At 45.3% G+C, this 17,329-nt stretch overlaps 1 protein-coding gene across 1 annotated transcript in view; it reads right to left on the bottom strand.

The window, feature by feature from the left end:
* The window catches only part of LOC147886875 (S-adenosyl-L-methionine-dependent methyltransferases superfamily protein), a 74,884-nt gene extending 58,427 nt beyond the window's left edge, over positions 1-16,457 (bottom strand). The window contains exons 1-2 of the mRNA XM_087394997.1: positions 16,149-16,457; positions 14,401-14,473 (exon numbers count right to left, since the gene is read on the bottom strand). Coding sequence (XP_087251123.1) covers positions 14,401-14,473; positions 16,149-16,347 — 272 coding nt within the window. The 5' untranslated portion in view covers positions 16,348-16,457. The remainder of the gene's footprint in view (positions 1-14,400; positions 14,474-16,148) is intronic.
* Between the last annotated feature and the right edge of the window lie 872 nt (positions 16,458-17,329).

Consider the following 17,329-nt stretch of genomic DNA (forward strand, 5'->3'; position numbering starts at 1 on the left):
ATCATGTCTGTCACTGTCACTGTCCTCTGCTGCAACATTCACTCCATCCAAGTCATCTGCCTTGGCCTTGCCTTTGCCTTTGCTTCCACTGCCTGCATCCTTTGTCTCAGCCTTCTTGGCTTTCTGATCCCGTATAAACTTGAAGCACTTAGACTTCACATGTCCCTTCTTGCCACAGTAAAAGCATTCAATATCCTTTTTGCCACGGGAATGACTGCGGGATTTGGACTTGCCAGCAGATCTCCCCTTCTGCTGAGTCCTATCTCTTTCCTGTACCTGCAAAGCATTGGAAGACTTGCTGCCCATATTATTCTTCCTGCTCATCTCCTCCATAAGGAGAGAGCTCTCCACATCAGCATACATAAGAGTGACATTTGAATTTGACAGAGTGGTCTTGAAAGTGTCCCAACTCTCAGGGAGGGTACACAACAAGAAAGTAGCCTTGAACTCCTCATCAAGGTTCAATCCCTGTGCGATAAGCTATGTAAAGATGGCATTGAACTCACTCAAGTGTGAGGTCATAGCTGTACCTTCCTTCATGCGAAGGTCGACAAGCTTCTTCAACCAATAAACCTTACTGGCTGAACTCTTTTGGGCATACAACTCTTCTAGCCTCTGCCATAGGCCATAAGAGGTCTTTTCTGCCTGAACATTGAACACAAGAGAATCAGTGAGAGTAAGCATGATAGCCGCCCTTGCGGACAAATCAAGCTCCTCCCACTCATCATCTGCCATCCCAGATGGCTTGACACCCTTCACCCTTATGGGCTTAGAAATCTTCTTTAGCAGCAGTACATTCAAACACTGTTCTGCCCATAATGCATAATTGTGTGCCCCTTCCAATTTCTTTATGTTCAGTAGTGAGGATTCACTTCCCCCTGATGCCATATCAGACAAGGAAAGTGCCTGACTCCCTGTAAGTCAAAAAATGACTAAATTAAATTCTGATTTCTCAGAAAACCTGCTCTATCAAGAGCCAGGAGCACTCACAATAGTGCTGTATTTTACTGTTAAAAAAAAACTTGCAGCAAAACAGAAAATTTTCCCTCCAGTCACTGTACCTTCTGACACACTGTACCGTGCTCAAATAGGCATAAAACAGTAACTACAGAATGCTGCAGCTGTTTCACAAGTGTTTTATCAGTGCATCATCATCTGACGAAGCACAAAACACTGCTGTCCTGGACACTTCTCCCACCTCAGATGAGGTATTGCACTGATTTTATATGCATAAACCACTTGGCATACACTGTTTTGTCCACTGAAAAAAAAGATCCAAACACCTCAGCCTATCACAAACCTGCAACAAAGCACGGGACAAATCCCAACAAATCACCCTTATGTCAAGGGGATAAAAGACATCTGAAGTCTCTACACAGTGACCAAAGTGCTCTCAAGCACAATCTGGGCAAAAGCCCCTTGATTTGACACCTGTACCAAGTGAAAAACACCCTCAACAATGAGGTAGCAAACAAAATTCAGCGCTCTCCTGGCACTTTCACCTGACAATGTAATGCATAAACTGCCTGTGTGCACAGTAGCAACACAGATCCCAACGTACAAACACCGAAAAGAAAATCTTTTGAGCACTGTCAACGATGGACAGTTAGGGACCGAGTAAACTCGATGCGCCCTGGCCAAGCGTGGCTCAACTGAGATTTTCTAAGTGCCGTACACAAAATGTGACCTGCAAAGAAATGTCACTGATACACTGCGGAAACAAGACCAATGTGGGCACCCTGGCTCCACACTGCCTCAAGGCATACACTGCATACACTTCCAGGCAAAAGCCCTATGAAATTGTCACCCGAAAACTGAGATTTGCACTCAGCAAAAGCATAAAAGCCCTCTGCAAAATCAAGGCATATGATCTCCCGTCAAAAACTGTGCAAACAACCACACATTGTGGCCCCGGTCACCTCCTAGCAAGAGGGACAATGAGAGTACTTGTTGTACCTCAAAAAAAAAGTTTTACTCTGAGTAATCCTCGGGAAATGCATAAACAGCCTTGTTGTACTTTGTACCTGCGCGTACTTGCATGTACCACGCAAAAAAGAGCAGAGTGCTCTTCACTCTTTTCCTTCTTCCCCAAAAAAAAATTTATGTGCCTGCTGTACCTGCAAGTACCTGCTGTGCCTGCACAGAGTACCTGCTGTACCCTGTACTTGCGAGGGCACGGATCCCCAAAAAAAGTCGAAATTTCCTTGGCTGAGGGTACAGCCGGTACGGCTGTACCTGTACGTGCACGCGTCCGTACAGCCGGTACGGCTGCCTGTCGCGGCTGGTCGCGGTCACGACCAGCTGCCTGTGCAGCCTGGTTGCGCGCGGCCGGTGCTGCGCGGTGCGCGCGCTGACTGCGCCCGCCTTGGAGCTGCGGCTGCCTGGCTGGCTGCGGCCGCCTGGCTGGCTACGGCCGCCGGTTGCTGGTAGCAGCTAGCAGCAGCTAGCTGCTGCTGCAGCTATGGGTGCTCGCGCACCTGCTGCGCCCTGCTCACGCACCTGCTGACAGAGGGCACGAGGCCCGAGGGGAGAGGGAGGGGTAGACCGGAGTGAGAGGGAGAGGGTGGCTCTGATACCACTTGTGAGGGAAAGAGTGGAGTGGAACGTTAGGAGACTGAGACACAAGGAGTGTGGGTGTGTAAGAATGTCTTGAGCCACACCACAAACTCAAAGGTTTTATTAGGATCTGGTATTCACCCTATGACTGTCTTAGGACAGTCATAGCAGTCGTAACATTTAAAGGGTGGCAATGTGCCTTTACCCCAACATGCTCCACAATGAGACTTAGATTCAGAAATGAATCCAAAGCATGTCACCACACTCCTTGGCTCTGTTCTTCTGATAGCCCAATTTGTCTCATGCACAACACTCTTCTTGCAGCCCTCATGCTAGAGTGCTTGGTCTCAGCTAAATTCACAGAGGACATAAATCCAGTGTCCTTATGTTGTTGCATGAATGAACCTCCCCACTGGGAAACCCGCACATCCCACCATGCCAACCATGTCTCAAGGGCAGACAACTCATCCTCCTTAACATGAGTAGGTGTCCAAAATTCCTTTATTGCCTCCTTACAAATTCTTGCACTACTATCTGATGTTGCTCTTCTCCAATTCCTACATAGATGCTTATGCTCTTCCTGAAATGGACCCCTGATGCATCTTCTAGTATGCTCTACCATGCTCATCTCCCACTGAAAACCACATGTTCTCTCTTTACCTTCCATGACATTTTCTGGTCCACCATTATATACTGTTCTAACTGCAAGCCAATTCGCTCCCGCACCATCTGCCATGAACCCTTTGAATTCAGGCAAAGGGAATCCATTCTTCAACATTTGCTCATTCATGAGTTGCCAGAACTTTACTTATGCACCAGCATCTTCAAGCTTAAATTCATATATTGCAATGGTGAGAAGCTCCCTGATGAAAGGGTCATACACATGGACACCCATGGTGGACCATCCTTTCACCCAATGAACATGGTCAAAGTGCAACCATTGAAAACCCAAGTTACCACTTGGCCTCATCCTATTCACCAAGTCAAGCCCAGAACCTAGACCAATAGTTGACATCTTAAAGACATGAGGTTGTTGATTATCTGATAGTTGTCCCGAGAAAAGGATAGAGACCAGTTCATTCCATATATGGACAATCCAAATTGCAACACCTCAAGAAGCCTGTACACCTACTTATTCTAACCATCCCGTTGAATGACTCTTGCGAGCTAGTAGAGTACAATGTCCAAGCATGACCATCATTCTTTAGGTCCATTCCAAACATAGCAGACCCTTCAAGACAAGGTGGGAGCTCAAACAAAACATAACCATTATAGTTTTGTGACAACTCTGATACTTGCTCTATAGTCTGAGTAGAGGCAAAGGCAACATGCAAAGCACTACTAAGTGGGAGCTGCCTGAGCAAGGTCATCACACTTACAGTCTCCTTATATGTCAAAACAGGTGCATGCCTTTGCTCTGTGACGATAGAAAAAACACATTCCGACTTTGCTTCTATCTTGAACCCAAGCTCTCTTGCTTCAAGCTCAATGGGTCGATGAATGACACCAACATCCTCTAGTCCAATCTCCTCTTGCAGAAGAATGTTGTTGTCTTGCAGTTGAAAGAAATCTCTCAGCTCCAAAAAGGGAAACCTCACAGATACTTGTGTCATATCTGATATCCAAAGTTTGAGCTCCATGCTTGATCACAAGGAAAGATGGCATAGTTAGATACGAGTATGGATAGCAAGCGAAAAGCAATCCAAGTTGTCTAAGAGCTAGGATGACTGGCAAGAAGGAGATTCAACTGAGTATCAAAGAAGGAGACACGAATGACTGGCTAGAAGGAGATTTAGCTGAGTATCCATGAAGGAGACCCAAATGACTCGAAAGAAGGAGACTCAGCTGAGTATCCAAGGAGTTTCAACAAAGTATCCAAATCAATGACTTACCAACTCAAGAAGATGCAGCAGAGCATCCAAGGTTTGGTGGCCGCCATCCAATAAATCTTTGAACAGGACACCACATAGCCGCTAAACATACCCGTCTATTGAAAATCTTATCATTACAATGAAAACATGGGACATGCAAAGATCACGTATAAATACTCACACTACTCAAAGGAGTTGCTACAAGATACTTCAGAGGTTCAAGTCGACAAGATTCTTCAGAAAAGCTTCAGGTCAACGAGCTTCAAGTAGGCTTCGCATTCTTGAACTCTCGAATGTTGGAATGCTGGAATGCAAAAACGTTTCAAAATGATGAATTTTCTAGACGAATTTCTTGAGCCCTAGACCTTGCAAGCTTGCAAGCTTGCAAACATTCTAACTCACAAGCTCGCAAGCTATGCCTTTGTTGCGACCTGCATTTCCCACATCACGTTGGAAGCCATGCTTTGATCGTTCTGGCTCTCAGCTGTGGCAGCTCGCTTTGATTGCTGGCTGCCTCTCTCTGGCAACTCGCTCAATTGCTCTCTGCCTTCTCTAGCTATAGCGTCTCTATGTTTCTTCGAATGCTTTAAGCTTCCTACCTCTAGCATCATTCTTTTTGCTGCTATGGCGTTCGAGGACTGGAAATACAAAAGGTTAGAATTGGAGGAGGAGCTTTTCTTCCATTTCATCTTCTTCCTGCTCCCTCTTCTTTTCGGTTCCTTCCATCTTCCTCCTCCTTCCCATTGCATCCCTTCATTCCCCTCTCCATCACCTGCCAAGACAACACGTCCTCACCGCCGCTGCAGAATCTCCATCACGTTTTGATCTATGCCTCTTGAGGATCGCCATAGCCCGAATGCGTAGAACTTTTTGGTATTTCTCTAATGCTGACAGCCATGGTATGCCGGTATGTCCTATTTCTTTGCAAGCAATGGGATCAACGATTGTCATGGTATTCCAAACACTCAACGATTGCTCTAATCAACTCGCATTGATAGAGATTTCTTCACCGGATAGTCATTGTGGGAGGGGAGAGAGTGGGAGCACACCGACACACACAAGCAGGATAAACACAAGAAGTGTGGGGATAAAACGTATGTGTGTACCTCCCCTAGCACACAGTCAACCTTTTATATGAAAGGATAAGGTTACAACACTAAGTACGGTGTACTTAGTGTACTTAACAAATAAAGTACTAAGTGTACTAACTGTACTTGGGTGGCCATAGTGTCTTTACCCCAACAACGTCCCACTTAAAGGCAATATGCCCTCAAGTAAAAATAAATGAGGCTCAACCTATACCCATCAACTGTCGGCAATGTGCAAACCGCTCTGCAGGCAAGCCTTTTGTCAACAGATCTGCTGGATTATCATCTGTGTGAATCTTGACAAGCTGAATCAGCTTATCATCTATTACCTCCCTGATGAAGTGATACTTCACATCAATGTGCTTTGTCTTTGCATGAAAGACAGGATTGTGTGCCAACTGAATAGCACTCTGACTGTCACAATGCAACAATGGAATATCACCTGTAATGCCCAAATCTCCCACTAGCCGAGATAACCATAAGGCCTCCTTGCATGCCTCTGTGGCTGCAATATATTCAGCTTCCGTGGTAGACAAGGCTATGCACTGCTGCATCCTTGACATCCATGACACTGCACCTCCAGTGAATGTATAAACATAACCCATAGTAGACTTCCGGTTATCGGGATGACCAGCAAAATCTGAATCCACATAACCATGCACCTTTGCATCTCGCTTGCCAAAGCATATGCACAACTCCTGTGTGCCCTTCAGGTATCTCATGATACCTTTCACTGCATTCCAATGCTTCTTGCCTGGATTTGCCATATACCTGCTAACCACTCCCACTGCAAACGCAATATCAGGTCTGGTAGCAACCATGGCATACATGAGACTGCCACAAGCTGAAGCATACGGAATCTTGGCCATTTCAGCCCTATCAGCATCTGAGTGTGGGCTGTCCATTGCACTGAGTTTCACATACGGAGGCAATGGAGAACTAAGGGTCTTCCCCCCCTCCATATGAAACCTGTGCAATACTTTGCCAATATATTCAGTCTGAGACAAATACAACAAACGCTGTCCCCTGTCTCTCCGTATCTGCATTCCCAGTATGTGATTTGCATCACCAAGGTCCTTCATATCAAAGGCCTCATGCAATCTTTTCTTAAGGTCATCAAGCTCCTTACGAGCTTTACCAGCAATAAGTATGTCATCCACATATAAAATGAGAATGATTAAGCTGCCATTTGCAGCCCTTTTGGTATATAAGCAGTGATCGTCATCACTTCTCCTGAAACCTTGGGACTTCATGAAGGTATCAAATTTCTTATACCATTCCCTTGGTGCCTGTTTCAGCCCGTAAAGGCTCTTTTTAAGCTTGCATACAAGTGACTCCTTGCCCTTGACTGCAAATCCTTCTGGCTGCTGCATGTAGATCTCCTCATGAAGATCACCGTGAAGAAAGGCTATCTTCACATCCATTTGGCATAATTCCAAATTCTCACATGCAACCAAAGCAAGTACAATCCTGAGTGTGGTCATCTTAACCACTGGAGAAAAGATCTCATCAAAATCGACACCATACTCCTGCTTAAAGCCTTTGGCAACCAACCTGGCTTTATACCTTGGCTTAGCTCCAAGTGTGACTTTCAATCTATACACCCACTTGCATGCAGTACTTTCATGCCCTTAGGCAACTGCACCAATTCCCAAGTACCATTTTTATGGAGACTGTCCATTTCAGACTTCATGGCTAGTTCCCATAGCCTTTTATCATGCATTTGCACGGCTTCCTTGTAACAGGAAGGTTCTCCACAATCTGTAAGCATAATAAAATCTGCTCCTGGAACAAATCTGTCTGGCGGTTTCATTTGTCGAGTGGACCTTCGGACCCATTGGTCTTGCTGTCCAACTTGCTGCTCACCTAAAACAGGTTGCTGTTCTAGTAGATCAGGCTGCAGAATTATGCCTGGGAGGTCTTCCAAAGGTGGCATGTCCCGTAGTCCATCTTCCGCCACTACGGGCTGTCCATTTGGACCTGCTGCAGCATCATGCATTGGCTGATTACGCTGCTGTTGTGGCTGATTCGCAGCCTGCCTGAATTGTACAGGATGTCCCGAGTCATCAATGTCAACCTCTGAAGCATCAGAAGGCTTATCTGTTGCCTTAAACATACAAGACTCATCAAATAAGACATCATTGCTGCGTATTAGCTTCTTATTCACAGGATCCCATAGGCGGTAACCCATCTCACCACTGTCACCATATCCAAGAAAAATGCATTTAAGAGACTTAGGATCAAGCTTGCTGCGATCTTCTCTGCGTATATGCACGTACGCAGTGCAGCCAAAGACCCTCAAGTGCTTATAGGAAGGAGGTTTTCCTGTCCAAAGCTCCTCTGGCACTCTGCCATCTAGTCTTTTATTTGGTGACCTATTGATGAGGTGTACTGCTGTTTTTACAGCTTCAGCCCAAAATCCATGAGGTAAAGCAGCATGTGACATCATAGAGCGAGACTTTTCCTGAATGGTTCTATTCATACGCTCTGCAGTGCCATTTTGTGCTGGACTGTAAGGAGCAATGAGTTCTCTTTTAATACCTCTAGCATCACAAAATGCATTGAATGCATTAGACATATAGTCCCCACCGTTATCTGACCGCAAAGCCTTCAGTGTTCTGCCTGTTTGGTTCTCAACCATAGCAAGCCATTTCTGGAACACTGGAAAGACATCACTCTTCAATCGAAGAGGATACACCCACACCTTCCTTGTGGAATCATCTATAAATGTGACAAAGTACCGTGCACCTCCAAGTGAAGGACTAGGCATCTCACACACGTCTGTATGCACAAGCTCAAGTTGAGCATCTTTATGTCCTAATCTCCTTTTATGAGGACACTGTAACTGTCTACCATATATGCAATGCTCACAAAACTTTAAATCAGAAAATTTAAGAGACGGTAAGTAGCCAAGGCGAGCCAATTGCTCCATTCCACTTATGCTCATATGTCCCATCCGGCTATGCCACATAGAAATATTCGGCAGCTCGGTGGCATGAATATCAGCATGATTACATACTTTAGCATGAAGAGTATACATTGTGTCAACCTTAGAGCCTCTGGCAACAACCAGGGCACCTTTGGTGACCTTCCAGAAACCATGACCAAAGCTGGTCACAAAACCTTCGTCATCCAACATGCCAGTAGAAATCAGATTTTTCTTGACTTCGGGTACATGCCTAACATTGTGAAGCATAAGCTGAGTACCATCAGCAAATACAAGCCTGACATCTCCAACACCAACAATACTGCATGCATGATTATCCCCTAGAAAAACGACTCCATTACTGCCTGCTGCATATCTTACAAACAATTCTTTGTAAGGTGTAACATGGAATGAGGCACCTGAGTCAATGATCCAAGAGTGCATGTCTGCAAAATCTCCTGCATGGAGAGAATGAGCATCCAAAGTAGAGAGAAATAGAACCTCTCCCTCACTCTCATAACCGTGTGTAGAATGAAGCTCTTCAATCTTCACACTGCTCTTGCCATTGCTTACTGGTACAATTGCTTTTGCATTTGACGCATCAGTGTTTTTGGCTTTGTCTCTCTTATCATTTTTCAGTTTAAAGCACTGCTTTTTGGTATGTCCCTTTTTGCCACAGTAGTAGCACTCTCAACATCTTTGTTGGAGCGGGACTTGCTCCTCCCTTTTCCCCTTTCCTGAGATTTGCATCTTTGCTGACTTCTCCCCCTTGCATTTAAGGCATTGTTAGGCTTTACTGCATCTTGAGCTTTCAGCTTCTGCTCTTCTTGCAAAATCAGCCCTGTGATATCTGAAAAACTTATGAAAGTGTTTGCATTTGTTACAGCTGTGGTGAATGTATCCCAACTTTCAGGAAGAGAGATCAAGAGTGCCATACCCTTGGTTTCCTCATCCACCACATATTTTTGATTTGCAAGTTGAGTGACAATTGAATTAAACTCATTGAGATGTGCATCCATGGAGGTCCCTTCCTTCATCTTCAGATTGAAGAACTTGCGCAGCCAATATATCTTTGTGGCTACACTCTGCTGCTCATACGTGTCCTGTAGCTTTTTCCACACACCCCAGGCTGTTTTTTCACCATCCACATTCCAAACAACACTCTCATGGAGTGACAATTCAATTATGGACTTTGCTGACAGATCAGCTAGTGCCCAAGCATCATCAGATGTGCCAGTGGGCTTCACACCTTTGTGTATAATAGGAGCATGAAACTGCCTGAGAATTAGCACATTCAGGACCATCTTTTTCCACATTGGGTAGTTAGCAGCACCCTGCAACTTTTTAATATTGAGAAGAGAAGATTCCGAGGATGAAGCCATTACAATCAGCAAGAAATATAACCCACACTTGGGTGCCTGACTCCCTGCAAACTAAGTGCACAGATGCACTTGTAGTTGTGCTCAAAAGTTAATTCCTGCAATGGAACACAGGACCTGCAACTTTCTCCCACTTAACAGTAAATACTGTCTGTTTCCTGCCTGCTGCAGATCCAGAACAGCAATACTTAATGCATTAATTGATGTTCTGTAGTACAGTACAGCAGTACCTTTATTTGACACAATGTATGTCCCTGCTGTAACAGTGAAAACAGCACTATTTTTATGCACTTTAAACTTCAGTAAAGTGACTGTTTACAGTCCAAAAGTTGACTCCGGACAGCACCTGACTGTACTTTCTAGTACAGCAACAGAAATTGACTGTATAACTGTCCAAAACTGTCAGAATTAGACTTTCTCTTGCCTCTGTAACTGTGTTACACAGTTTAGAACTTGAATGAGGCAAAAGCCCCTTGACTGGAAGCCAATTTTTTGAAGATTTTAGTGCATGCACCGCTTTCCCAAAGCTCCACTGATCACATAAGGCATCTAGGTGTTTCCCCCAACACTGATATGCATAACAATGTCAAAAGCCCCAATTCATATGCATCTGCCACTATCCCGTAAGTCATAAAATGCATCAAATCCTTGCACAAATCAACTCCAATCTGGAGGATATACGCAAACGAGTGCGTGTATAAGCCAATGCTTGGCTATGGCTACAAAAGCCCCTTGATTCCGCAATTCAAAGAAAATGAGAATTTCTCTCACATAGGAGGCATAGATCTGCAGATCTACCTCACTGACAATACATCTGACCCACAATGCTCAAGTATGAGCTCAGAAATTGCGTTGGGACAGAAAAGAACTGAAGGCTGAAGGAATCAAAAAAAAAGAAGCGGATGAAGCGGGCTGCTCTACGATGTGTTGCGAATCGTGAACGTCTCCGAGCTCTCCGGCGATGGCGATGGCGAGGACAAGCTCCTGTGGCCACTTGTGGCGCTGATGGCGGAGTTGCTGGCGCCTGTGGCGCTGGTAGCGCTGCCTATGGCGCTGGTGGCGCCGCTTCTACTGGCGCTGGTGGCTGCTGGCGTTGCCGGTGGCCTTGGCGCTGGCGTCGCCGGTGGCCTTGGCGCTGGCGTCGCCGGTGGCCTTGGCGCTGGCGACGAACAGCCTCGAAGGCTAATAGCGCTAGCAACTGAAGGCGCTGCTGACGGCGCTGTCTGTTGGTTGCCACTGCTGGCGCCGCTGCCTAGCGATGGCAGTGCTGCTGACTGCCTAGCGATGGCTCTAATGCTGGCTGCCTAGCGATGGCTTTGATACTGGCTTCCTAGCGATGGCTCTGATACCAGTTGTGGAAGGGGAGAGAGTGGGAGCACACTGACACACACAAGCAGGATAAACACAAGAAGTGTGGGGATAAAACGTATGTGTGTACCTCCCCTAGCACACAGTCAACCTTTTATATGAAAGGATAAGGTTACAACACTAAGTACGGTGTACTTAGTGTACTTAACAAATAAAGTACTAAGTGTACTAACTGTACTTGGGTGGCCATAGTGCCTTTACCCCAACAGTCATAAGGATGTTTGCAAAGAAATGCCATAGCCCCTACGCGCAGAACTCTAGATGAAGAGGAGCTGGAGCAAACCTTGGACGCAAGGGATTGCCATAGCCCGGCAGCCCCGAACTTGGTGAACAAAAGGAACCGAACAAGCGTCAATTAACGATGATGCAAATTTTGCCGCACTCATTCCAGCCTTCGCTTTTCGCTCACCATATACGAACGGAGGTAGGAATATATCGTCCTACCAGCTTCCTAACCTTGAAGCAAGGAGGCTTTGAGAGCTGTTCTCAACTTGATTCGTATGAATCTGAGAACACCTTCCTTTGTATGAATCTGAGAATCCCAAAGGCCTTTGAAAGCCCCTTGATTTGGGGCAAACATGGCTCCCAAGGGGCCGTGATATTGCGGCCTCCTAGGAGCCATGTTTTCCTCAAATCAAAGTAGCCTCAAAGCCTCAAAATCGAGGTAGCCTCAATCACGTAAATGAATACACGAAAAACTACATGGATTGGAATGACAACATAAAGGAAGGGAGAAGCAAAAACCGAGATTAAAGAGATGGAAGAAGCAGCAGAAGAGGAAGAAGATACCATGATGGATGAAGGCAGACATCCACTATGACCTCTACGTGTAGATTTGTTTCCTAGCATTTCGTCAAGCTTTAGGCCTTTGAGAGCCCCTTGATTTGGGGCAAACATGACTCCCAGGAGGCCACGATATGAGAGCCCCTTGACTTGGGGCAAACATGACTCCCAGGAGGCCGCGATATCGCGGCCTCCTGGGAGCCATGTTTGCCTAAAATCCTATCGTAGAACTGCTCTCTCCACCTCACTTTTTCCTCCATCTCGCTTTCACTTTCCATCTCTGGACCCACAGCTCCTATTTGCTTCTTGCTCTCACGATAGTCCCTGGAGCATCGTCATATTGCATTGTCGGATTCCATAGTCCCATAGGGCTGCTCTTGAGAGTCCATGAAATGGGGCAAAGCATGCTCCCAGGGGGCCGCGATATCGCGGCCCCCTGGGAGCATGCTTTGCCCCATTTCATGGGACCGCGATATCACGGCCCCCTGGCAGCATGCTTTGCCCCATTTCATGGGGCTCTCAAGAGCAGCCTATGTGGCTAGAAGCCACTTCAAAAATCTCTTTCATTCGCTGATTTTTGGAATGGTTCCTCCCTCATATTGGCTGAATTGTCGAGCAATTTCCATCCACTTCAATTCCCTATAACTATAACTAGTTTCATCTTAGTACATTATAGCTACAACTAGTTATATGTTAGTAAACTTTAACTAGTCTATTAACTAGTCTGAGCTGTGTATATGTTAGTTGTATTTTTGTATATCTTGGTTTATGGCTCAAGTACATTGGTCAATTTAAAAAGTTCCAGAAATCATGCCCAGTAATGTTTTGTAGGTGCTCAATTGTCTTGACCCCCAACTAGGGGGTGTTTGGAAAGCCAAGTTATTTTCTTTGAACTTTGATGCTGCAGAGAAGGTTATCACTCTTGAAAAGATTAAGTGCATTGCCCTTGCACCATTGAAATTGGAGAAGAAAATTCAGTACCTATCTTTGTTGGAGGCTAGCATAATCATGCGGAATATGTATCACATGCCTCCTTCAGATATTCCATACCGAGCGTAAGCCAAACAAGTCTCCTTTTTTTGTGCTTTTGATTCGTCAATCATAACATTACTTCTTGTGTTTTGTTATTCCAATGCGATGGCATATTGCTATTACAAGTGGCTGGCCCGAGAAATTTTCTTGGAGAAGATTGAAAATCATGCCATTGGTGTGCTTGAGGTCCACTGCTCCAACCTGCTTGTGAATGGCTGCTCCAAAAGGTATGATGATCACAACACCTTGCTGCCCTAGAAGACAGCCAAGGTCCAGCCTCTAGGGAACTCAGTCTGCAGCACACCTTCCAATCTCCTTCACCCCCAGTGTGAGGCCCAAGGGAGTGGCTAGAGTCAGGGCCTTTTGCAGGCCTCACACCTGTCCATAGCCTCTGCCATCTGCCCCGCATCTTTCTTCATGCAGGCACCTTCCTGCTGCAGCATCCTTGCCTCCTGCCAGGCCTATACCAGCCCAGTACAGCCACGTATGCATTCCGTACCTTCTCCGTACTAAAGCGCCGTCTGTCCTTGCTGAAAATCCCTCCGCAATCGGGCTGCTGCAGGTCCCGTACTGTTCCTTTAGGGATCCTCCTCTATTGGCTGTGAGGTGCTGCCCATGTGGCAGCCCCCTTCCTCTCTCTTCTCTGGGCATCTTCTGCCCTAGGTCTCCCTCCCCCACGCTCTCCTCATATGGGGGCTTACAGATGGGGAGGTGAACATTCCAACATTCTCTTCCAATCTTTTTTTGCAAAAAAGAGACTAGAGCAAGCTCGGTGCGGAAATACAACATGCTAAGCACAGACAGCATCACTTGGAGGATACTACTATGTTACTTTCTTGGATGACTTCACTAGGTTCAATTGGATTTATCCTATGAAATTGAAGTCACATGTCTTCTCTAGCTTCAAGCATTTTCTTGCCCTAGCGAAGAATGAGAGTGAGGAAATACTCTTGACCCTCCGCACTGACGGGGGGATGAGTACTTATACAGGAAATTTTCTGATTTTTTAGCATCCCGAGGTATCATACATTACTGCAAGTACCATACAGTCCGCAACAAAACGGACTTGCAGAGCGGAAAAATCGAACAAAAATGGAAATGGGCAGGTGCATGCTTAAGGGGAAGTCTTGCCCAATAAATTATGGCTGGATGTTGTTATGTGTGCCAACTGTGTGCTCAATCAAGCACCCACTCTGGCATAAATCACCTATCCCATTATACTCTTTGCACACATTGTCTCAATCAGTCAATTCCCAAACAATTGTTATGCTTAGATGAAACAACTTCAATGCAGCTAAGGTCACAGCCATGTCTTGATGAGTACAATGCATTTAAAGGATATGAAATTAAGCAACTGGACGTTTATTCTTAGCGTTAAATTGGGGAGCAATACCTACGAATGAGCCAAGGAAGTTATTTTGGTTCCATCAAGAGAGAAATCTCGAAGACCATCCTCAATTTGTGTACTACCTGTAAGTCAACCAAAATAATGACAACCCATTGGTAAAGAATTGTAAAAGGATGCAATGTTGAGACTATAATTTGAACAAACTTGAACTTCTAGCCCACAAGGACTATAAGGAATACAAGCATGACTTCACATCTAAGTGTCACCCCATGAATAATCAATTAATCAAACAATATTTAAAAACTTGCACAAAGTAACAAGATTTTTTTGTTGCTGTTTTTCTTGAGTATCTTCTTGATGGTTTACCTACAGTAACATACGATAGAATTAGTGCCTAGGGCTGCTCCTATTTCCAAAGTGCCGTCCCATTTCAAGTAAAATCAAAAGGAGGAAGCAGGGTGCGATTGCCTGAATACCCTAGAAAAGGGCAGATTCAGGCCAGTACATCCCCTTGGGCTGCCCTAGTCCTTTTGAAGCTAGATCGTATAGATTCTCATGCCTTTAATAACGTCAAAAGTCCTCCAAGAGGGTACACAGTGGACGGCCAGGTGACTCAACAAGGAGCTAGAATGACCTGGTGGTTCTTTTAGACTACTGGCGACTTCAATGCTGTGGAGTGAGATAAAACAGACACACACGAATCCGCAACAGATGCTTCCTTGGAGTTGACTGCTTCCTTCTATAACTAGCTTTTCCGCGTGGACCCCAAATAAAGGTGCTCGAAGGAACGTTTGAACCTAGGTTCCTACAATCATTTCCCAAAGATGATGGGACAACTAGAAGCTCATTTCCTGGACATGTAGCTCTTCCAGGTCCTAAATGCCTTAGTGCAAACCAGAGAATGAGCTTTCTCTCGCCTTCTTTGGAAGTTCTCCTTGCCCTTTAGGAGATTTTTGACTCGAGCATGATGCCCATTACTTTAACAGGGCTGGAAATGCGTCGTTCCCAAGGGAAGGGATAGAGTACACATTGGTTAGTCACTGCCTATTACGCCGCTCCTAGACACGATCTTGGTCACTTGAGTGTATACCTATGGCCTCTCCTCTTGGACTTTATCCCCATGTAGAGAAGCTTTGTTCACAAATGCAGCATCCTATGCAACGCCTTCACATTCCATGAGAGAGTGGACTGGCTAAACACAAGTCCCAACAATCCGACTTCTTTGCACGTTGGATATAGCTCAATTCTTTGCTCATTGCAAGCACGAGGCCTTCTCACTCTTGCCTTTAGTCCGACGAGGGTGGCCCCTAACCCCCTTTTTGTTAAGAGGTCCTGAGCTATATGCTAAGATCTCACGGGCTAGGTCTCACAACAAGAGGAGCTATTGCACTCGAGTTCACAAATGACATGGCACTTTTTATGGAGGAGTCAATCCCGATAGTCTTGAGAGTATCCGGCTCATCAGACAACACGTTGGGGCGTCAAGTTGGGATTGATAATTTCAGTACATCAGAAGATAGCCCCAGCCCTAAAAAGTTTGTGTCGCAAGCTTTTGTATAGTCATCACCTCTGAGCCCTTAAAGTTACCTGACTGCGCATAGGCATAAGTGATAAGAACTCAATGGAGCATCGGCTGACTGCAGTTCTTTCAACCAACAATCGGTGTAAATTTGTATACTCGACCTGATTAAGTATCTACGGATCATATTGTGAACGCAAGTGGTCCAACGTAGTATCTGAGATGGTCTCCACAATGCAATGATCAGATTGGAAGAAGGAGAAAGGGATTATAATTACTCAGACGAACAGCAGCAGCAGGCGCGTTGAAAGTGGAGGTGGATGACAAGCATGTTGTAGAAGGAGTAAGGGAGAACCGAACGAGAGAAAATGAATCAGTGTGGAGATGGCGAAAGGAAGGTCGACCAAGGAAGGCGGTGATGAGGGAGGAGGAGGCTGGTCTCGTAGGCGAGACGCTACACAAGACTTGAAGTCTCATCTCCTTCAATGGAGGATTTGCTGCAAACACTCACACTCCAACCCACTCAAAACACTAAATTCTAGATTGAAATACTCCGTAGAGCCTATGAGTGCAATTCACTTAATACTACATTTGTTCTCATTGCATTCTAGTATACTAATGGCTCCTCCGATTTCATAAATTCATCTATATCTATATCTATATTTATATAGACTTCTATACTATCTATACTTCTATACTTCTATCTATACTTTAAGGGATCCACGTGGCAATCAAATAGCTATGCCACAAATGTAGCTTGCTTGGTATCTCCTCTCCGCTCCCGCCTCCCCTTAGGCTCTCTCCCCTTCGGTTACAAGAACACTAAAGGATTCTTCCTCCTCTTCGGTTACAAGGATGATGCCCAGAAGCAAAAAAATAAGAGTTGGTGCAACACTTTGCCATGAATACGCGATTTGAACAAGTGTACATTCCTTCCATTGCTTTTCATCGTCGGGTTATCAACTCCAATTCAACAATAGAAGCAAAAAAATAAGAGTTGGTGCAACCCTCTACCATGGATACACGATTTTGAACGAGCATACGTTGGGTTATCAATTCGCAACTCAATATTCTGTTCATGTTTGCTACGAAATCTTTTCGTAGATTGACTGGCGTTACTATAGATAATCACTGATTCAATAACCATAGGGACTTGCCGCTAATGTTGCTCATTTAGTGCTACTATTGCATAAGATTTCGTCGCCGAAAGGTAAGCTCAAGAAATCTTCCGTTCCTTAAAGGTCGTGATTGCAGAAAAATCTCATGCTACTCGATTCCATGTTCAAAATTGTGTACAACCAACTTCACCAAGGATTGGCACCCTTATCTGGTAGCCAATCAACCTTAACTGTTGCAATAGCATTTCATCTTTACGGGCAGGCAGCCTAAAGGGATGTTTTGGTTTTCTCACACCTCCTTTAGCCACATATCATGAATGTAGGCCCTTGATCTCAATTGA

Source organism: Dipteris shenzhenensis, chromosome 23 (genome assembly GCF_047967505.1).
Source record: "Dipteris shenzhenensis isolate YYH24624 ecotype China chromosome 23, Dip_SZ_1.0, whole genome shotgun sequence".
Classification (NCBI taxonomy): domain Eukaryota; kingdom Viridiplantae; phylum Streptophyta; class Polypodiopsida; order Gleicheniales; family Dipteridaceae; genus Dipteris; species Dipteris shenzhenensis.